This window comes from Diuraphis noxia, unplaced genomic scaffold, assembly GCF_037042655.1.
Source record: "Diuraphis noxia isolate RWA-SAM2 unplaced genomic scaffold, SU_Dnox_SAM2 contig0002, whole genome shotgun sequence".
NCBI lineage: Eukaryota > Metazoa > Arthropoda > Insecta > Hemiptera > Aphididae > Diuraphis > Diuraphis noxia.
In genome coordinates, this window is record NW_028301712.1 from 74,240,786 (window position 1) to 74,264,881 (window position 24,096).

Sequence of the window (24,096 nt, forward strand, 5' to 3'; positions counted from 1 at the left end):
ATTAAATTTCTAAACAATGAATAACTTTAATTTGTTGTAATTTAAAAATAACATTATTCTATAGGATCACTGAAAGACCATCTCGACTCTGAATCCATTACAATCTTTTAACACTCATATAAAATGATATTTTTTTGTTTTGAATGTCGTTGTATTGTATGATATACGTATTAGAGTGGCATAATACATAATGTAATAGGGTAATCATGTATGTATATTATTTATATTATTTTTACACAAGTGAATATTTATGCTAAACACATTAGCATTACTGTTTTATGCATAGCATGATCCATTTATTAATTCCATTTATAACAAACATATAATAAGTATATTTTAATTAAAAATTAAGCAAATTAAAAATCGTCATTTATTTAGATGAAAATTTTTCAACGTAAAAGTAAAACATTTTATATTTATCACTTAATGATAATTTTATTCCAACAGGATACAATAAGACTACGTTATTTGTTGTAGCTTCAATCATCTTTTTGTCTTCCAACATACTTCTGTAATCTGGCTTGGGTATGATGTACACAAGAGGCGGATTAACACAATACTACAAAAAAAAAAAAAAAAAATGTAAAATTGAATAAATAATTAATAACACCAAAATAGTCAATTAAACTTACATCGTTTAAATTCGTTTTATTAAATTCAAACTTTCTATCATATCTAAATATCAACACTTTTGTGTGCAATTTATTTGACAGAGGTTTAGACTCTAAAGATGTCCGTAACAAAGACCAAATAAGGTTCAAAGCTCTGTGTGTGTTTTTTTCAAATTGTTTTTGATGATAAGACATATTTGCGGACTGAAATAATTTATTGTCACTCGTATGAACTGTGAACTTAGTAAGCTAGAATATAATAATATTAAATTAATTACTTATAAAACAAACAAAAAAATTTTATTGAAAAGTAGCAATTGAGGGTCAAGCAAGTTATATTAAAAACTGATTTTTTAATTAATAGTTAGTACGATGATTGGACACAGTATTTTATATTTAAGTACGAGAAAATATAATTGACAATTAATTAATACTAGTTGATTGTTATAAACTTAGTATTTACCTCACTAAAGAATGCACAATACATTTTATTTAACCTCTCGGTGAAATTATCATTTGACAGAAAACGTTTAGCCCATCCAGTTAAAAACTCTAGGTCAACTTCTAATAGTGTTACAGTGACCAAAATTCCTTGCGACTCTAATATTTGAGCCATTTTTAAAGCAATAATTCCACCCCAAGATTCACCAATAATGGATACATATCCACGATCCGTAATGCTTCTAAGTTTCTAAGGATTAGATAAAATATAAATCAGTTGAAAAATATATAGGTATTTTTGTACATTATAAACATACATTTACTAAAGTTTTGGCTAAGTTATCAATCGAAGTAATGTCTTCAGGGTATTGTGCTTCAAAGACAGGATAAAAAAATTGTTTATAAAACGATTCGATGGCCTTTGGATTAAATCCAGGTATGGTGAACACAGGTATAACAGACTTCAATTGTGATAACCTAGGACTTCTTGTAGCAACTTCAATAAATCCGGCTTCTTTTGTTATTTTATTATTTAAAAGGTGTAACTCACTAGTAGATTCAGGGAAAAAATTCGCAATCACATCGTTCAATTGGTAAGACCCTGAAATTAATGTTTTTTTTTCATATTATGTATTCTAAAGCAAACAAACCACAATTAATGCTATTTTTGACAATATCAATATTTTTTTTTTTTAATTTGCTTTTTATTATAAAATAATTATAGCAAAATATTAATATTTAATAATACAATTTACTTTTGAAATATAAAAATTTAATCGCAGTATTAATAATAATTAAAATGAATAATAAATATGTTTAAAAAATCACAGAAAATGTATTAATTAAATATTCTACATTATTTAGTTCTTGCTCGAATAAAATTACTAAATTAAAATATTTAGAAATTATTATTATAATTATCTATCAGTATTTTTATTGTTTTATCAATAGGTAATAATTACATTTTGATGTATTGTTGTTTTCTTTCGAGCATATAAATGAATATGATTCTGAAGTGTTTGAATTTTGAAATAAAAAATCGAGAGAAAGCAATATTGTTCTTATAGTTTTTGGTCCTGAAGACACTCCATCCCAAGATATGTTTAATGCATTAAAACCTATTGATTTAAGCTCAGCACAAATGGTTTCCGCTTTACATAGTATACATATAAATGGAGTAGCAGCTATTTTATTTCTTAGCTTTTCGAAAGAATATCGCAGATTATACATTTTTTTATCATCAAACTAAAATTTAAAGAATAAATTAATAAAAACAAAAATATGTATTATATCGAAATTCAAAATTACCATACCTGATTCATCATAATTAATGCACCTAACTCTTTAGATGATGTCAAAAAATTCAACCAGTTAAGCGATTCTTCTTTAGTTTTTAAGTGTAAATCTGATTCGATTTGTATTGATACATATCGAGAGATTAGTTTATTAAATCTATTAAGAACAACATAATTATATAAGTAATATTACAAACCACACATCTAAATATTATACATATTCAATTAAAGTATTTGCGAACCTCCTACTATCAGTCAATGACATTAAACACCTTTTAACGGCGATTATAATTTTTCGAGCACCTCGTTCAACCAACCATTCAGCGAGGTCAAGCCAATCTCTTCCATTTCCTACAATATAAAATATCAAAATTATTTAGTTAATAATTTATCAAAACATCTTTAAAATTATATAATGATTAACGAATATAATAAATCGAATGTGAAAACAAATATTTACCAACTATTAAGTACATTTTATCTGAATGACATTCATACGTGTTAAGACCATATTTTTCTTTTAACTTAAAACTCTCATTATGGATATTATCGTTTATCGACAATACCAATTTTTCTGAAGTAACCGATGCAGCATTAGCTCTAAATTATACACAAATTAATAACAGTTTTATGTAATTGCTTATTATTGTATTACTCAATATATACCTCATTGTATCAAACAAACCACTATCGCTCAATGGCGTTGAAACAACACGACTACGATAAGGTTTTATCACGCCTTCATTTAAACCATCCATGAATGCTTGTTGTACAAGTTGTTTATTTTCAATACATTCATTTAACAACACGTCTGAACCGACAGCAAAAAATGATATGTCTTGCAAGAATATTCGAATACCTTAATATAAAGAATTTTTTTTTTTAAAACAATATCCTTTGTGAAATAAAGATAACAGATGAAATGTTATATTAGAAAATTACCCATATATTTTTGATTTTTCATGTCTGAATTTGAAAAACTGAAGAGCTTTCCATGTTTAGCAACCGCACGAGTAGCAGCGTAAAATGATTCACCACTAAAAAAGTTCAATATAATATCTACACCCTTGGACTTGGTTATCATTTTTAGTTGAACATCAAACTTGTTGTTTTTGTTTATAATTATCTTTGACCGTGATAGCTGTAATTCAAATTGTAGTTATTATTGATGTCTATAATCACTCTCATCATGAACTATTACCTGTGGGAAGGTACAAGAGAGTTGATCAGCTTGTTGGTTCGAGTCAACAATAACATATGTCTCACATTTCATGTTTAAACATATCGAAATAGCAGCTTGACCTATTGGATGCAACCCCGAGGTCACCAAAACAGATTTATTATTTTGAAGTTTACTCAATATGTTTAACACATAATAGCTCTGAAACATAGAAAATAATAATAATATTCAGTCCGTAAATTTGTCGTGTTAATTAATTAAAAGTGTAATCACCATGGCGTAAGCCAGAGGAACAGTGGTTGCATCTTGTAGTGACCATGTCGATGGTACAGGCCAAGACAAAAGTGGGTCATAAATCATTTCAGAAGATATTTCATTGAGTGAAGTTATTCCCATGGTGGTTTTTTCATCGATATACCCTGAGTATTCCAGAGGTCCAAATTTATTCTAATTAAAATTTAAAAAAAGCTGGTGAGCTGTGGATGTCACTTTGCTGTACAGTAGGTTACTAGTGGGTTACTGTAATGGATGGAACTAAATTTGAATCTAATGATATTATATCATTGTATACGAAAAATGTTTCTGAGCGGAAACGGTTTATCTGTCTAGGATATATTATAGATTATTAAACATTTTAATCATATTTTGTCAAAATTCAAACTTTGAATGCTTATTAAAAAAAATCGTGACTATGAATTTATTTTATTTTCCGTCTGCTATTGTAACAATACGTTAAGAGCATTGTATTAATTTTTCAAGATCTTCTACCCTAAAAATAAATATTTATCGATATTAATATAAAAAAAAACTAATAATGATTGAAAATTGCATATGCCTATGAATAGTTCAACTTATGTCGAACATTTTTGAAAATTGCATAGTGGATAGAATATACTGTTTTTCCCTTAATTTTTAGTTTGTTTATCCCGATTATTTAGAAAAATATTAAGAATTTTTTACTTCCCCCCCCCCTAAAGTACCAACTAGATTCACTTTCTGATCAAACGAGGTACCGAAGTCAAAAAATCGAAGCACTTTTACTGCCCCAAAACGTATTGACAGACACAAAAAAACACACACACATCATGGTAAAATAAATACATTCATCGCTCCGCTTAGAATCTAAAATATTTTATTTTTAATAAATCATTTTGAAATTAAATAATTACTTCTGTATTTTCTTCAACAACTAAATCTTTAAAATTCAGCCCTAGATATTTTACTGCTAATTTGTTTCTACTGAAAGAAAGTAAAATTGTGTGATAATTTGATGTAACAATGAACATTAAAAAAAAATTGTTCAACTTACCTATTTTTAGTAATGTTTTTAATTACCAGATTTTCATTGACCTTAATATCGTCTTTTAAATTATGTAAAATTTTTTTTTTGTAATAACCCCAATCACCGTTCTTATAGATATTTACTAATAAATCTTTTGATAGTTGAGGTGTATAAAACGATTTGTTGGATTCAAAATCTGGCACGTTTGAATCCAAAATGAACAAGAATCTAACAAAAATATCAGTATAAATTTGCATGTTTGATTAATATTGTTGTGATTTTTAAATAGTTTTTTGTATATTCACCTTAATTTCTTTGATTTATACTTATTTAACATTTCTTTAACATATGTGGTAATGCCTTCTAATGGTTCAGACTTGGAAACTATGTAAATTTTCCCCGTTGATAACTTAAATGTTTCTAATGCTCTCCAGATGCTTAAGTCGTAATTATCATTGGTTGGTTTAATAAATATGCTGTTTTCTTCTAAGGTCATTATCTGAAAAAATTGATTCTTTTGTATAATTTTTTAAGTAAATAACTCATCCGTTTACCTTCTTCATCAATGTTAAATAGTTGTTATTATTGAATTCCTGCTGTGTAATTGTTTTCCAGTCTTTGAGTTCTTGAACTTTTTTTAGCGAACATACAATAATGAAACAATTTTTTTTATCGGCCAATGCTCTGGTCGTGTCTTGTAAATAATTTGCATTTGACACAGTGACAAACTTTCCAGATTCATCAAAATCTGATACTTCTTTAATGTTTTCCCAGTTTATTGTTTTATTCTAATGGTTATATTAAAGTCCATATTATTTTAATATTTATGCATTATGTATTTGTTATTTTATAACATTATACACTTACATTCATATATAATTTGTTTTCCAAAGTTTCTTTGATTTCATTTGTACATGCTTTAGCTATTGGATCATCGTAATGATATGGGGTACTAAGAATAATTTTTTCTTCGGTTTCAAAATTTAATTGATCAGTTTCTATAATTATATCCATTGAATCTTGAATAAACTCCTTGATGTTCTGGATAAAATAATACATTTGTTTTATTTTGTGAATAATTTTACTAAGATGATCCACAATGATAAATTAATATATGTAATAATAATAATAATAATAATAATAATTATTATATATATTTTATTCCCCAAATAGGAAGGTAACAATATAGTTTTACATGGCTTGGTGACGCGCGGTCATACGCTCTATTTGCGGAAACACCCTGAGCATAGGTGCATACCGGAAGCAGTTGCTACCTGTCTGATGGGTGAATACCAGGCATTTTTAGCAATATATCCTTAACATATACACTCAAATAAATGTTACAACCCTAGTAACTTAAAAATCTACAAAAAAACACACAAAAATAACTCCTGCCGTACCACATCCAATGGCCTATGTTGCCGCGGGTTCCCCTTTATAATAATAATAATAATAATAAAAAAATATAGTTTTCTAAAATTTATTTTAAATTTTTTATGATATATTCATTAGTATTTTTTATCGATAAGTAATATGAAAATTTTAAGCCTAAATATAACTTTGTATGATGTTTCATAAGTTGTATAATGTTTTAATTTATATTGATAATTTTATATGATGTCATACATTTACAATTTTTCGTAATTTCCTCGTATCATCTTTAAAATCATTATACGATTTTAAGATTAAAGGATTCAAAAGTTAGAAAGTTAATTTAACTATTTTTTAAACTAAACTAATCTATTTTACTTTTTATGTGGTTTTTCAAAAAGATCTTATACTAAATATTTTTCTTATTGCAAAAACATGCTATGAAATTTAAGTCCAAATTATTAGTTCATTAGTTCTAATCATACTAATATAGGTAGATGACCACAAACATGATGTTATCTTAACGTATATATTATTTAACTAAAATTGTATGATAAAAAATAATATCGAAATTTTTATAAAATGACTTGTCCTAGTTCATTCATTGTTGTCTAGCTGGAACTGCTGAAGCTGTATGAAATTTGTAGATACTACAGGGGTTGAATGGGTTAAATAAGGAAGAAAAATTGTCCATTCGTTCCGTTTAATCTCTGGAACTACTTAACCGATCTAAATTATTTTTTACAATAAAAAAGCTATATTATTTCATGTTTCAATAGACAATTATATTTTATCTAAATAGGTGGCCCTATAAATTCTTTTATCGCAAATTTGAAATTTTTTAAATAATAGATACAATAATAATAAATATAAATATATTTTTTGCTTATTATAGGGTTGTTATTAGTTATACAATTTAGTATGGATGAAAATTAGCAATTTAATATTTGGTACCAATTTTAAAATTGATTCACTTTTACAAACCTAAAAAATGTGAGGAAATATTATGATTAAATTTAAATTTAGTCCTATGTTTTACATGATTGTGTTAAAATACTTAAATAGAGATTAAGATAGGGCAAATCCACAGGAATTTATCATTGGAAGTTTTGAATGTGATTACCCGGTTATTAAACGATGAATTAAACAAAAATTTTGATTCATATGGAACTGCTGTTTTTAATTGGCAACAAGGTAGCACGGGGATCAGCTAAAAATCATATGATCTTATAATAAGGTTATTTTTTAAGTTGCAACAAAAACAAATATAATTAAGAATGTTAAGGTATTCATGATGTAGGTAGTTTTTTCAATTTTATTTTATGTACGTAAGATTATAATTAATATGATATAATTTTATTAAGCAGTTATAAATTGATTTTTTTTTAAAAAAAAAAATAGTGAACATTATTTACATACTTTGCATTTTAAGTAATTGAATTTAGTAAACGATTTTTCTTGTATTTTTACTACTGTAGAGATAAATATGGGTAAAGATATGAGTCCGTTTTTGATACCTATTATTTCAATTCCGTCACAAGTTACTTCATTTGTTAGTTTATTGTAATGTACGGTTATATTATCTGTCAACAAAACATAAAGTTAATACATTCATCATATCTAGAATATTTGGTAAATGTTATTTTTAATGTACCTTTATCTGAGCGATTCTCAAATAGTTCAGGAATTATACACAATTCTCTTATATAAACTGGAATTTCTATAGGGCCTGAACCTAAATGTTCTAAATATGGAAATTTAAATAAACACTCCAAAAAATTAATCCAATCGTTTTCCCATTTTACGGAACCTTGGATTTTAGTTTTATACATTTTAAGATTAGTAATGTTTTTGAATCCTAAATTAAATCCATTATTTTCTAAAATAGAATATATATCATTTTCCGATACATTGTAATAGAAGTCGTCAGATGTTTCGTCGATGTGTATTGATTTTTCTTGAGTTGGTTTAAGTAGTGCAATATTATTTAAATATCTTATTTCGCCTGATAAAATAATTTCATTATCAATATTGCATTCAAAAACACCAGATCCCAATTGAATCATTATATAACAATCGGTGGTATCTAAAAAATTAAAATTTGAGTTTTTTTATATTTTAATTTATTTAATAAAGTAAATTTAGTTATCTACCAGTTGGATGTATTTTGACATTATTTTTGAATCGAAGATTTTCAAATCTTATCGGTTTTTCATTTAAAAATGCAGAGTTTATTTCATTAAATGTCTTCCAAACGTTGAACTATAAATTAAAATATACACAATATTATACAGATCAAATGGATATATTAAAACATTTTTCTTACTAATACAACTGAAAATGGTATTATATTCTGACCATGGATTTGGTACTTAGCTAAATGTACATCATCATTGAGCATTATTGAAAATAATTGTTCATTAGATCGATCATTATTCTAAAACAAAATGGTATGCATATTATTAATTCAGTATTTTTTTCTGTAGAAAATTAACTTTATAGATTGTTCTGTTCTGAAAAAAATAAGTGACATAGTTTTTTGTCGGTTTATTATGTTATTTAGGATGCACTATTTACGAATTCCACACATACTTATTTAGTATTTATAAGATGAAATAAATAAAAAGCAAAGGTTTCCATAATATGTTGATATTATATTTAAATTAATTTCAGAAGACAAAACAAGACTGTTGGAAAAACTGAGATGAACTATCCATTTAAATTATCTATACGTATGAAATCTAAATACCACTCACTCGCTGATCGTTGTAACTCAAAAACTACGCAACGTACGAACTTTTAAAATTTAGAATAGAGGTTCCTCTCATATTTTCACCGAGCAATAAGAAAGGATTTTCAAAAAATATTGCATTTTAGTGGAGTAATTAACAATTATAATTATTCATCGCCAAAACGTATTGTGTTGCACGGAACGGGCACATGAGAGACCGAGGATTTCCAGCTACAAGCAACCTATCCTTTTTAACCGAAGGTGAACAATAAAACTTGTTCCGAGAAGTTTATCAATGAAAATAATCTCATGCATCGCGCGTACACTAATATATACTTAATAAACCAATAGAATATTATACTTGTATTATATAATAATCGTCGAACGATAAAATGCACACCGATAACATACACATACAAATTAATAAAGAACGAAAATTGCTCTCATTGGTTTAATCTCTGGAACTATTTAACTGATTTTAACATTTTTTTTATCATAAGAAAGCTACAAAAATCCCATGAATCTATATGCTATATTATATATCTTGATAAGTTATTCATAATTTTTTAATGTAAATTTGAGATTTTTATAGAAATAATAATAATATTAAATATATTTTTATACAATTTAGTATAGAAGAATAAAAATAAGCAATTTGTTATGAGGCTGCAATATTAAAAATTGCTTCATTTATACAAAGCTATAATCCGATAAAATAATGTTATTGAATTTACTTTTAGTCATGTATGTTAAACGACTGTGTTAAAATTCATTAATGTAGATTAAGATTGGTAAATCCGTGGGAAGTTTTTATCATGACTAGGTCTGGTATAAACGACGAATTAATCATATAGAGCCGGTATTTTTAACGGACAACGATGAGCACGGGAATCAACTAGTATATTATATTTTAGAGCAGTGTAAAATTTCAAAGTCTGTATAATTATACTTATTCCAACTTAACATGTATTATTGTAACTTTTAAATTTTATTTTAGAGATTCCAAAAATTATAATTCAAAAATCATATGAAAAAAATTTTTAATTCAAAGTAAATAAAATTCTCTGTTTTCTTAGACTTCAATATCGAATTAAATAATATATGTAAAATTTAAATACAATACTATAGTATTTAATATTTTGGTTACTTAACAAATTTTATACTTACGAAGAAATTTGATCTATCAAACCAATTATCAGTATGTTCCCAAAATGGTAAATTGTGAATTGAAGGTGTTCCACGACTTACAGGATATATTATTGTTGGATAAATCTCATTTATTTTAGGATTTAATCCTCTGACATACATACTAAAATAAATTTGAACAAATTTAGAATAATAATTTCCTAGAAATAATTATCGTTTATAAATTAATATAATTCATATCATGACTAACTTTCCAATTGAAGTAAGTAGAAAACGAACTGAATCGCCAAACATCCTCTTCGTCAAAGAAATATTGGTCACTGTTTCAGGTAATGATTTTTTTATGATTGCTTGAAGGAGCCCATGTGGCGCAATTTCAATTGTGATAGCATCCTTTGGAATGTGATTTAGAACGTCTTCAAATAACACACTACTCAATAGATTGTTGGTATGATATTCTGGAGAAGAATATTTTGCGAGGTCAGACTCCCATTCAGATTCTGGCAACGAACTACTAACCCACTTAGAAGTCCTTTTTTTTGGTACTTTGATCACCTATAAAAAAAAGTTATACAAACATTGTTGAAATGAAAATAATTTAATTTAATTTTTAAACAAACATCTTTTAAATATTTTAGCAGTGTAGGGCCAGCGGATTGAATATATCTACTGTGAAATGCTATGCCAGCTACATTGACGGATTTTGCGAAGACGCCTTCGGATTTTAATTGTGATACGAATTCATTGATGCTTTCAACTGGACCGGATATTGTGCAGCTAGTTGCACTATTACGACAAGCGATGTCAATGTCATGAGGAAGTTTGTCTTTTATTTGGTCATATCCAAGTCCTAAACGAAAAGTTAAAATATCAATAAAGTTAAAAAACTATTTTGGTATATTGTAAAAATTACCGATGGCGGCCATCATTCCAGGAATAACGTCTGTTTCTAATGAAGCTCGACCTCGAGCGTAAGCAGCTAATATCATTTCTTCAGCTGTAAAACAACCATCTGCGTAGGCACATCCCAATTCCCCGACCGAGTGGCCTATGATCCCATCGGGTGTAATGTCTAATGCTCTCAAAACTTCTACTAATCCAATCTAAAAAATATGATAATTCATACTTTCATCCGAACGTATTTATGACTAGTTTCACCCAAACCTGAACTGCAGCAATTCCAACAAACGAATTAAGAATGTTGTCGAAAAGTTTCGGATCTTGACTGGTTAAAATATTCTTGATATCAACTCCTCGTGGTTTTAGAATAATATCACATTTGTTAATAGCGTCAGCGAATACTGGAATTTTCATTAGATCTGTGCCCATTCCTTGCCATTGTGATCCCATACCGGAGAATATAAACCATACCGGACGTTTTATGCCAACATTCTTAAAATAAAATTTGTCAAAAAATCCATATTAGGAGTATGCAAAATAAATTAACAATAATCGCAATGAGTTTTACCCAGATATCATCTTTTCGTGATTCGTCCATATTTGGAAAAATGTTAAAACTTCTAAAGAAATGAGCATTTATGTTTCTAGTGAATAAGTCATTAGTCAATGACACAAACTCTGCATTGTTTCCGTGCATTTTAATCTAATAATCAGAATATTATACATAATTGTAACTTTTGATTTAAAAAAACGATTTTATAAATACCTTGCTTAATGTTTCTCTGACGTTTTCTTCATTCCGTCCCGATACTAATATTAAATGCGGCATATTTGTAGGATTGTGGACGTCTACAATTTTGTTATGAACGATATTATTTCTTTTAAGAATTACATGACTAAATGCATTTATCAACCCAAATGAACTTATTCCGATAATATCGCCAACAAACGGAGTTTTTTCAGTGATTACCTAGATGAAGAACATAAATTCAAGATTTATATCTGTTCAAAGTATGGAAATAGTATAACAGACTTATTTAACAAAATAAGTTTTCTATACATGTGGATAGTTATTTATCCGTTTATATTTTTAAAATAAAAAGTGAGTACAGTAAAATAGATATTAATATAACGTTTACTTGAATTTTTCCATTTCTTAACGCTGGTACATTTTCATTTGGTTCAGTGTAATTTATGTTGGGTGGTATGTTTCCACTTTCTAACGTTATGATTGCTTTTACAATTGACATAAATAGACTAGACACTTCACAGTGACCTACGTTGCTTTTCACAGAACCTACTTTCAAAGGTGTCTTTCTGTTTTCGGTACAAAATACTTCTTCCATTATGTTCAATTCCATAGCATCTTCGTTCTGTAAACATTAGTGCTAAATTTAATTATTAATCATTAACATATTTTTTTGGTTAGTATCACCTTAATCCCTGATCCATAAGCTTCTATGAAATCAACTGTAGCCGGATCTATATTAGCTTCTTTATAAGAATCTAACAGTAATGATTTAAAGTGATTTCTATCGTGCTCGGTTATTGTTCCATCATGATTACCAAATTGCACCGATTTGACATTTAATAATGTTCCGTATGAACGTTTAGCTTCAGAAGCTTTTTGAAGATACAAAACAATACAAGCCTCTGATCTGTTATATCCATCAGCTAAATGAAAATTCGTATATTATTCACAAGAAAAATATCATATTTGTAGTTAATAATTAGTTGAGACTTTATAGTTCAAATATATTTTTGTATTTATTTATTTAGGTTAAGTAAAAAGGAGAATTAGAATAAAGTTGCTTCCCAATCAAGCATATATTTTCGAATAACATAGATTTAAAAGATAGGTATGCAGAACCAAAATAATTTTAATATATATTTTTTTTTTTATTGCGCTTACTCGCAACCCTACTTTTCAGAAGAATAATTGGGGGTAAATACAGTCCAGTATTTTAGAGTAAGATTATCATCACTATTTCAGTAACAAATTACAGTTTCGTAGTCTTACATGTATAATCTAAATTTATACTTTTATACAGTTACTGCTTACAGTAGCTTAAAACGATTCAGACGTATCCAAATACATTATAAAAAATTCGATTATAATAAGACTCGCCACTTCGTTTATAAGATTCAAATTTCGTAAAAAAAAGTTGATAGAAAATAAATATTTTTGATTAAAATTTAGAAATTAATTTATTTAAAAAAATAACATAATTTTTTTAAATTAGTCTGTCTAGGTTTTGATTCACGCTTTAAAATGTGTGTATGTAGAATTTTTAATCATAATGTTTTCATTTATTCACTAATAAAGTAATATGTAATGTGTAATAATATGTACAAACTAATACATATAACAAATTATTATTATAAATTAATAATTCTATAATGTTTTGTTAGTATATTGTGTTAAATATGTAGATATGTAATAACATAGTATTCCTTGTAATTTATATTATTTCAATATGAAATTTACAAAAAATATTTTAATAAATCTAAATTTTGTGTATCACATAAGATTTTCTATTTCTATATTGAGCTTGGTGTCAGGTACTACCTATATAGATAAAATCGTTAATTTATTAAGGCATTGAATAATTTTAAATTCAATAAAAACAAAAATACTTTATTGAGTTAGATTGTATAATTAATCCAAATATTATTAAACTTAAATATCAAAAACTAGTTATAATGTAAAATTGACATATATAAAATATTAATATTATTTTGAATTGATTGCCTTAAAATATATATTTACCATCAGAACTGAATGACTTAGTTTGATCACTTTTGGTTAATCTATTCAAACCTTGAGATAAGAATTGTAATTCTGGTCGAAGAGTCAGATTCGTAACACCCACAATTGCAGATGATATGAAACCATTTTCAATCATTTCTTTGGCTTTTTTCAAACCATTGGATCCACAAATCCATCCTCCATCCATGCAAAAACTAGGTCCTGTATTTTATTGATCACATATTATTTATAATTTTGAGATTGCCTTATTTATTGTTTGAAAAGTTTTCTACCTGTTAAATTGAGTACGAAAGAAAGCCGGTTTGCTTGCATTGTTCTGCTATTACCTAACATTGCAAATCCTTTGTTATTGCCATATATGGCCATCATATCCGATTCACTAATAGCAGATCCCATAAATACTCCTGTATTCGTTCCATGTAAGTCAGCTGGACTCAACCCAGCATCAATAATTGCTTCGATTGATCTTTCTAAGCATAATTTTGTCATTACGTCCATAACTATGGCAAGTTTTGAATGAACGCTGAAGAATGTGGCATCAAATTTGTCAACATTTTTAATTTTTCCAGTTCCGTTTATTTCACTTCGTTGATCTGTAAAAATAAAATTTTTAATTTATACAATTCGATATTGAGGTAAAAAACCGATATACACCTGGTTTCCATCTCCTTGAGTCTATTGTTACTCCATTTATTTTTTTGAATAACAAATCACTCAATTCAGTTATATTATTGCTTTCTGGAAACAATCCTCCAATACCTGATATTACAACTTCTTCTTTATGTCCAGCCATTATATGTTATTCTTTATTACTGAACTCTAGTTTAACGTTCTAAAATAATTTCATGATTAAAATACACAATTGTAATGGACACCTTATTTCAATATTTTATTGATAAAATTTGATTATTTATAAATATGTCTTAATTTTATTGCATTCAATAAAATTGACACTGTATCTATGTAGATTTGTGTAGATCAAATACATTATTCATGGAGAAATGTATATAAAATGGTCTAGAATAAATACAATAAAATATACTATGAGAAAACATATTTTTTATGTACACTCTGTGTAAATAACGTTTTTTTTTTTTTTTGGTTATGTCTGGTTTGTACTAACATTCTTCTATTTTAAAACTTAATTAAAATTGTTTAGTTATGTATCTATTTACTTACCATTAATTGATTCATGTTATTATTTCTTTAATGGATACCTATTTACTTCGCATATTTTTATTAGATGGCCTTTTTAAACTTAATATTTTAATACTAAACATATTTCTTTTCGTATTTGAATAATTAATTAAATCATTGTTCATAAATAAATCGAACTTGAACTTGCAACTATATACAATAATATATGTACATCAATATAGTTAATTGATTTAAGAATTATTAACATTTTATTTGTAATTAAATTTATAGTTATATTTTTAAAAAAAAACCAACAAAAATAAAATAAAGTATATTATATGTTTGTTCCTTAATTATATCCAAATATTTAAATTAATATTATAAATTCTAAAACCATAAGTTTCGTATAATTTAATGTACATAAACTGCACTGGATCAACTATTTTTATAGTGATCATTTATAATGTATATCATAAAAATATATTATTATTGTATTTTTTAAATATTTACAAAAATTATACTATTTTAATTTTTTAATTTAATCCATTTTAAAGTTATGGGGGGAAGGGCTTTAGCTGCAAGACGTGGTCACGAAATTAAAAATTGATTTTTATATTTTTGTTCTTACTTTATTTAAAAATATAAGTTATTTTAATTTATTTTAAATATTTCATGATAAAAGATTTTAAGACGACCTACAAATTAAAAAAATGTATATCTTGTTGGTCACCATAGAATTCAAATGCGAAATCAATTAAGATGAGATAATTTGAAATTTTTGCAGTTTTAGAACTTTAGAGATTTTATATACTGATTCTAATCAAATCCCGTCATATTTAGACATGAAGCAAACGAGTAACATGTTAACATAATTTGAATTAGTCTTTTTAAAAATAATTGTCAGTGTAGAATGCATCAACCTTAAGAGGACGTGATACCCGCATGTGTTGTCTCTGTCTTACAAGTGCATTATATGGTAAATTTTACGTTCAGCAGAACACGTGTAGCTCCGTTTGCTTAAAAATTAGAGTGAATTGACCTCTTATAAAATTTAAAGGTATGATTGTTATCTAGTCAACCTCATATGCTTTTTAATATATTTAAATTTTAAAGGAAGTTATGAGTATTTTAAGATGCACAAAAAATTCACAATTTTAAAATACTCATAACTCGCTTTAAATTTGATATAAAATAAAAAGCATATGAGGTTGTCTAGATAATAATCTTACCTTTAAATTTTATAAGAGGTCAGTTCACTCTAATTTTTAAGTTAACGGAGCTACACGTGTTCTGCTGAGCGAAAAATGTACCATGTTACGCATTTGTAAGACGGAGACAACACATGCGGGTATCACGTCCTATTAAAAATATTCAATAAAACAAAAAGGTTCTAATGTATTGAGTGGTGTATATAAAATTTCTCAAGAATTACTATGCGATTAAAATTATTTAGAAGCTAGAGTTAAGAAAAACGCTAAACATCATTTATTTATTGAATTCGGCGAGTTAATCGATCATCTGATTACAAAAATGGTTAAAATATTTATATTTCATAGAGATTTTGCTGAAGAAATTTTGTATACTTATAATTTAAAATAGAATTTGATGTGAAAATTGTTCAATTAAAAATATTTCTTTATAGGAAAAAAATATAAAAATACCCCAATAATTTATTCTCAAGCATGGAATTCTTTAATGTTGCAATCGCATAAATGCAACTCGATTAATACTATTAATACTATGTACTGAAAATGAAATTGCCAAAAATAGATTGCTCGAGTTTATAGTAAGTATACATTTTCAAAACTATAAAAAATATATGTACGTTTTATATTAAATCATTATTATTGAAAAATAACATTTATGATACGTATACGTTTTTGATATAAAATATTTTAAAACAATTTTGTTTTTAATTTTTTAATTAAATATCTTATTAATCAATTTTAATTTGTACTAATATTGGTGTTGTTTTATTGTTTTATTTAGAAATTGTCATATGGAAAATATAAAGTAAGTTAACAAAAAATGAGATTTGATAATTTTGAATAATATTTATTGTGGGTTGATAATACAAAACGATGTCCTTAAATATAATGTGGTAATACAGGTTCAAATATGTGTAATATATTATTCTGATCTTCCTCAAAAATTATTTCATTGAGAATCATGTTGAATAAGTAGTGAAACCAATTATGATTGCCCTATGATATTATGGCAATGATATATTTAGCACGGAATTGCTTCTAATATTATAATTATTACCTAGTATGTTGATAATTGAGTTATATCTTTATAATTATTAATTTATGTACACACACAAAGAAAGTAAAAACGGAATAGTTATACATGGTTTATCAAAATGTATGGCCCTAAAACGGCTAAAACGATAAATGGATAATATTAGACACAAATAAACTAGATTAATAAAATAATATTACAGATTATTTAATCATTGCATACTGTAAATAATTCAATATAGTCATGTAGAATGTAGATCAATGCTAAGTATAATATGTTCATCAGTAGAAAAAATAATATATTTCATGTAAATATTATTATTTTTTTGTCAATCAACAATCGTAGATAATAGTTATTAACCGTTGCGTCTATAGTGACAATGAACGTCGAACGGACACGATATTACGAATATTATAATATAATGGATTCTATAATATCGTGTATCTAGTTTAAGAAAAATAGAAACATAAAACTCAGACACTCAGTAACTTATGGTTTATAAAAAATATTTCTCCAGCATTGTGACTAATTTTTATAAGCCGGTAACCTCATAAAATATAAACATAAATAATTAATAAAAAAACAATTATGAATTTTAAGAATAACCGTAATAATACTAATTTTTGATACTTATGCTATTATGGCCAAAACACGAAATGAAAAGAAGAAATAAAATTATTTGCATTTGCTCTAAAATTTCCTACACACAATATAATGTAAAATCATTACCTGAGTTTAGATTTAAAATGGATCCGTTTTCTGCAGCTTTCAACAATTTGACCGAAATCACACTGACTATTGAATTTAAATGTAACGTTGTATTTATTCCAATGAAAAATGTCCTGATTATTATAACATGTGAACAGACCGTTTGTTGATCATCTCATTAAATAAATTATATTAAAAATCATGTGCAAAGGTCAACATGTAAATGATTTACTCTATTTACTGAGTACATAAGCCTTATTGTTCTAGTGACATACAAACACGTAATTGCAAAACAATGCAATATTTGTAAAAAGTAAAACCAAACGTCAATACGACGTTGGCAGTTTATTATTCATAAGTAAAGCTCGGATATTAATGACCAAAATTTCATTAAAATATTATGCATTTAAAAATTTCAAAATATGCAATTACGAGTATATGCCTTCAAATATATCAAATATACCTTTTTTAAACAAAAATATGCAAAAAAGGGGTTATTATTAATTCAAAATAAATTATTTAAAAAATGAATGATAAAAATAAATTACTATAAATATAAATATATAAACTAAAATACATGTTACGTAAGTTAAATAATTTAAATATTAAGATTACACTGTATAACAATTATTTTGGATATATTTTCAAATTTGAAAGATCTTCGACGATCTGAAAGTATTATGTTTTCGTAAGCTGAAAATGATTGCTCCACGTCCACAGAGTTGGCCGGTGCGTACTTAAAGTTAACAATATCGATAGTTTCTATAGTTTCAGGAAGTCCATCAAACGAATCTGTTTTGCCATCTATTATTTTAGAAATTTTGGATAATACTTTATACTCAGAATTTTTGAAATTTTGTGTATATTGATTTACCTTATGCGAAGATGAAGCTGCAATTAATAATTTTTCTGAAACGACGTTTATAGTTGCAACAGAACTTGATAGAGATTTCTCCTTTTCTTCGAGAGATATTATAGTCGAAGATAAGAATGAAAAATTTGATTTAATAAAAGCTAAATTGGCTTCAACTCTACGTTCACCCATAACTTCTTGAGCTGTTTTTATACGTAAACAGAACATCGTAGTGATCAAATCTTTTTATAATTTTAGATTCTGAGCGGAGCGATTCAGACTTTTTTTATTTGTACATAAAATTAAAATTTTAGATTCTGAGCGGAGTGAAGAATTTATTGATTTTACCATGATGTGTGTTTTTATTTTTTTGTGTCTGTCATCACGTTTTGGGATAGTAAAAGTGCTTCGATTTTTAACTTCAGTACCTCGTTCGATCAGAAAGTGAATCTAGTTGGTACTTGGGGGGGGGGGGGTCAAAAGTAAAATTTTTTTAATACTTTTCTAAATAATCGGGATAAACAAACTAAAAATTAAGGAAAAAACGGGAAATTCACAATCAGTTTTCGACAAAATCTACTTAAGTTGAACTATTCATAGGTATTTGCAATTTTCGATCATTATTAGTTTTTTTAAATTAATATCGATAAAAATTTATTTGTTGGGTAGAAAAGCTTGAAAATTTAATACAAGGCTCTTAACATATTTTTACAATAGCAGTTGAATAATAAAAGAAATATGTACTCACAATTTTTTTTTATAAGCATTCAAAGTTTGAATTTTAACAAAATACGTAAAAATCACAACAATTCACAATTTTTTTTTTTTTTTTTTATTGATCTTTATAGCTTCGGTGACATGGGCGATTAGCTTTATACATAATTTACATTATACTATTACTTACAACTTACATGTTTTAGGTGACAATTTAATTACAATAATAAGGGCTGTTGACTATATTTATTCTACCTAAATGCATTTATCTATTTTGGTTGTCCTGAAGAATAACATGATTTTTTCGGGTTGACAGTCGGGTCCGATTGATTCGTATAAGTTGGTTGGTATATTTAGTTTTTCTCTTTCTTCTTCATTTGATCGGCATTCTGTCATCAAGTGTTTAACTAAGAGGGTTACTCCGCATGTGGTGCATTCTGACGGTGGTTGGTTCTTCATGAGGTGTCCATGTGTGAGGTGGGTGTGGCCGATTAATTCACAAATTATTTTAAGCTAGAAATTCATAAAAAATTTTCTTTTTAAATCTAAGATTTGAAAATTTAATACAAGATTCCTTAAAAGTTTTTCAATCCTTATCATAAATAAAAATTCCACCGGAAATTCAAATTAAATTTTTACAACATTGGATTTTCACTGGATTTCACATTTAGCGATTTTCTTATTTTGGTGTAACTCTAAAAGTCTAAAACACATGACCGCAGATACTTGAAATTTTTATTGAATATTTATATAGGAATTTTCTATATTTGATAAAATTTTCAAATATTTTGATTTGTTTTGTGCTGTTAATTGACATTTTAATTTTTAATTTTTTCTATAAATATCGATAAAAATTTATTTGTTGGGTAGAAATGCTTGAAAAATTAATACAAGACTCTTAACACATTGTTACAACAGCAGTTAAAAAATATTAAAAATACATAGGCATGATTTTTTTTTATAAGCATTTAAAGTTCAAATTTTGACTAAATACGTAAAAATTACGGCAATATTCAAATTATCATAAATAGAAATTCATAAAAGTTTTCTTTTTAATTCTAAGATTTGAAAATATAATACAAGGCTCCTAACATATTTTTACAATAGCAGTTGAAAAATAAAATAAATATTAAGTAACAATTTTTTTTATAAGCATTTAAAGTTTGAGTTTTGTCAACATATTATGTAAAAATCACGAAAATTCATTAGTTATTTTAAGCTAGAAGTTCATAAAAATTGTATTTTTAAATCTAAGATTTGAAAATTTAATACAAGATTTCTTACAGGTTTGTCAATCTTTATCATAAATAAAAAGTCCACCGGAAATTCAAATTAAATTTTTACAACATTGGATTTTCACTGGATTTCACATTTAGCGATTTTCTTATTTTGGTGTAACTCTAAAAGTCTAAAACACATGACCGCAGATACTTGAAATTTTGATTGAATATTTATATAGCATTTTCTATATTTAATAAAATGTTCAAAATATCTTGATTTGTTTTGAGCTGTTAATTGATATTTTAATTTTTCGACTTTTTAATTTTAAATTTTTTCTATAAATATCGATAAAAATTTATTTGTTGGGTAGAAATGCTTGAATATTTAATACAAGGCTCCTAACACATTGTAACAATAGCAGTTGAAGATATTAAAAATACATAGACACAATTTTTATTATAAGCATTAAAAGTTCAAATTTTGACTAAATACGTAAAAATTACGGCAATGTTAAAATGATCTTATATTGAAATTCATAAAAAATTTTCTTTTTAGATCTAAGATTTGAAAATTAAATACAAGGTTCCTAACATATTTTTGCAATAGCAGTTGAAAAATAAAATAAATACATAGATATTTTGTTAAAATGTACTTTTAATTTGTTATGATATATTCAATTGTATTTTTTATCGATGAGTAATTGAAATTTATAACCTAAATTTAATTTTGTATGATGTTTCATACGTGGTGTAAATATATAATGTTTTAATTTGTAATGATTCATTTTACTTTTATTTATGATTGCTAATGAATATTTAATCTCATTTGAGTAATTTCTATATTTTATTATGCCGTACATTCCTATGTTTTAAGTTTTATAAGTTGACAGTAACTAACTTTTTTTCAATATATTTCGCGTATAGCTCAATACAATGCCTTATTAACTACAGTTATTATTTTATAATTCAACAGAATTGTATTTTTTTTTTTTAAATTCAATAACAGTAATTAATTATTCATATATTTTTCAATTTTGTATATTAGTAAATTGCAAAATAGTTTTAAAAGTGCTTCAAAAAATTCAATTAAATATTAAAATGTTTTAAAAATACGTTGTAAAATTATGGTAGATTCAGTTTGTTTAATAATTCTTGGACTAAACATTACGTCTTAAAAAATAGACACGCCATACGGTCACTTCATGGTACATATTGTATTTATGATTATTATTATATTTTTTTTAAGAAGTGGAAATTGTATGCAAATTTACAGGTCAAGTGTATTTATTTTTAAACAATGATATCTTAGTTGTATGAGATCCATTATAATTATTACGATATTGTACATTATGTCAAAGTGTCAAATGGTAGTATAATAATCTAATTATCGTGTACGTGTAAGGAATATAGTTACTCACGGTGTAGGTGAGTATTGATTCCAGAGACCTATTTTATGTATTAGTTGATTCCCGGGTCATTAAGAGGGACGTACAAGTTGATTCCCTATTGTTGTATAATATTTAATTATCAATAGATTGCACAAGTAAAGAGTTTATAACCGAAAAAAGTTCGACCGTCACACACAACTTGTTCTTATCCACAGAGACCACGCGCATGCAGACGCGCGCGTGTGTTGGTTGAACACAATATTATCAAAGATTATCGTCATTATTATTATCTACGTTTATATATAATAACGTATATTTTATTGGTCATGATAATTGATTTTAGATGGTTAGATAGCAGTTTTTATAGTTGAACATAATCTCTTAGTATTAGGCGTGTTTCAGTATTGTTGCAACCATTATTAGTTCAACATAAATTGTATCGTTGTGTATTTTTTTTGTGTACATTTTTGAATAAATATTGAATTTATATTGAGCAAAAAGTCCAAACCATTAATACCAATGGATGGATATAAGTTTTGTTTCCATAAAATAATGCTAGCAAACGATATCCAACACTGTTTTTGCGAAGCCTCCAAATATAAATCGCAGAGAGTTGAAACACAGAGATATATGTACTTTAACAAATAATGACTAATCTCTAATACGACATAATATACATCGAACTCGTTCTACTATTCACTCTTCACTGTCAAAAAGCGCCATGGAAACACACGCAATTTTAGAATATATGAACTACAAAACCAATAACAATGAACAGTTTATATTTGTTAATAATAGCGAAAGTTCTATTATAGGTTTTTCTACTGAACGTAATTTTAATGTTTTATGTGACGTTACAGACATTTATTTGAATGGGGCTTTTAATGTCTGCTCTAAGTACTTTAATCAACTTTTTACCATTCATGGATTTAAAGATGAGGTATATATATATACCACTCGTATTTATTTTTTTGTTACAGAAGACCACTTACGAGCTAGCTTTCAAATATTTGGTTGATCACTGTAGTTTGCAGCACGGTATGAAACTCACACCTCTTCAAGTATTTATAGATTTTGAGATTGCGATTCATATGGCAGTAGAGAGCATGTGGCTAATATCACAAATACGAGGGTGCAGATTTCATCTAGCCCAAAATTGGTGGCGGAAAATTCAGAATCTAGGTCTCTCGGCAATTTACAAAGATACTGGTTCAAAAAATGAAACCAGTAATTTTTTGAAATTATTTTTTGGCCTTCCCTTTTTAAGCCCAATAAAAGTTATCGATTGCTTAACTGACGAGTTGATGGCCATTCGACCAACAGCTGACGAAAGAATTTAAGAGTTTATGGACTATGTATTTGATAATTATATTTCCCCAGAAGCAAGTTTTCCACCAAGTATATAGGCTCAATTTTCAACTACTTTAAATAGAACTACAAACAGCTGCGAGAGTTTTCATTCTAAACTCAACAGTTGTTTTTATAGTGGGCACCCAAATATTTACGTATTTATAGATGAGCCGTCAGATGTACAATCAGAAACATACATAAAATGCAGGAGTAATGGAACTACGAAATCTAAAAAACACCAAGAAAAACCAATTTTTTTAAGAGAAGTGATGTCACGGTATACTGTTAATCTCATTACCAGATACCAATTTATAAAAACAGTGAGTTACAAATTTTTACCAAATTATTAAATTGTTTTATATTTTTTTACCTATAATTACTAAATGTTTTTAATAATAATTTTTTTAATAAATAATAAATATAATACAATTAATAAATAATTAATGAATAAAAATTGAATGATTTTCAAAATATGAAAAAACTAAAATTTATTTAAAAATATTTTACTAAATATTAAATAAAACACATAATAATCCGGGAATCAATTCGTATGCAGCCGTGGACAAACTCGAGTTGGGTCCCAGATTTCAAAAACAGCACAAGTTGGATCCCGGTATACTTTATGGAGTACATTAGTTGGGTCCCAGTATATTTTTTGGAGTACATGAGTTGTGTCCGGGTATATTTTATGCAAAGGTGGGCAAGTCAATGAAAATAATTAACTAAAATTAATTAAAATTAAAGTTAAGATATAAAAT

The 24,096-nt window shown here is 26.4% G+C and overlaps 1 protein-coding gene across 2 annotated transcripts; it reads right to left on the bottom strand.

The window, feature by feature from the left end:
- Positions 1-347: 347 nt before the first annotated feature.
- LOC149058909 (fatty acid synthase-like) lies at positions 348-17,963 on the bottom strand. 2 transcript variants are annotated; one of them, XM_089219048.1, is made up of 34 exons: positions 17,835-17,963; positions 14,382-14,559; positions 14,000-14,320; positions 13,728-13,928; positions 12,393-12,631; positions 12,097-12,330; positions 11,724-11,927; positions 11,526-11,660; positions 11,222-11,449; positions 10,971-11,160; positions 10,678-10,907; positions 10,308-10,612; positions 10,079-10,220; positions 8,507-8,617; positions 8,334-8,442; positions 7,835-8,266; positions 7,600-7,763; positions 5,677-5,850; positions 5,364-5,597; positions 5,115-5,308; positions 4,837-5,037; positions 4,697-4,763; positions 3,801-3,974; positions 3,549-3,728; positions 3,290-3,488; positions 3,014-3,206; positions 2,808-2,947; positions 2,590-2,698; positions 2,366-2,504; positions 2,015-2,297; positions 1,370-1,653; positions 1,075-1,302; positions 633-860; positions 348-559 (listed from the first exon to the last, which is right to left on the bottom strand). In XM_089219048.1, exons 2-34 carry the CDS (start codon positions 14,518-14,520, stop codon positions 371-373), a joined length of 6,600 nt encoding a protein of 2,199 aa, XP_089075174.1. In that variant the 5' UTR covers positions 14,521-14,559; positions 17,835-17,963; the 3' UTR covers positions 348-370. The 2 variants fall into 2 exon arrangements, with proteins under 2 accessions (XP_089075174.1, XP_089075173.1); XM_089219047.1 differs by having other exon boundaries at positions 4,697-4,766.
- Positions 17,964-24,096: the final 6,133 nt, after the last annotated feature.

Bases quoted from the DNA above. Each gene is read 5' to 3' on its own strand.
- LOC149058909 (XM_089219047.1), bottom strand. From the start codon at position 14,520: ATGGCTGGACATAAAGAAGAAGTTGTAATATCAGGTATTGGAGGATTG. The intron at 2,505-2,589 runs GTTCGCAAATAC...TGTTCTTAATAG, and splicing joins TCATTGACTGATAGTAGGAG to ATTTAATAAACTAATCTCTC. The intron at 861-1,074 runs GTAAATACTAAG...ATTATATTCTAG, and splicing joins ATTGTGCATTCTTTAGTGAG to CTTACTAAGTTCACAGTTCA.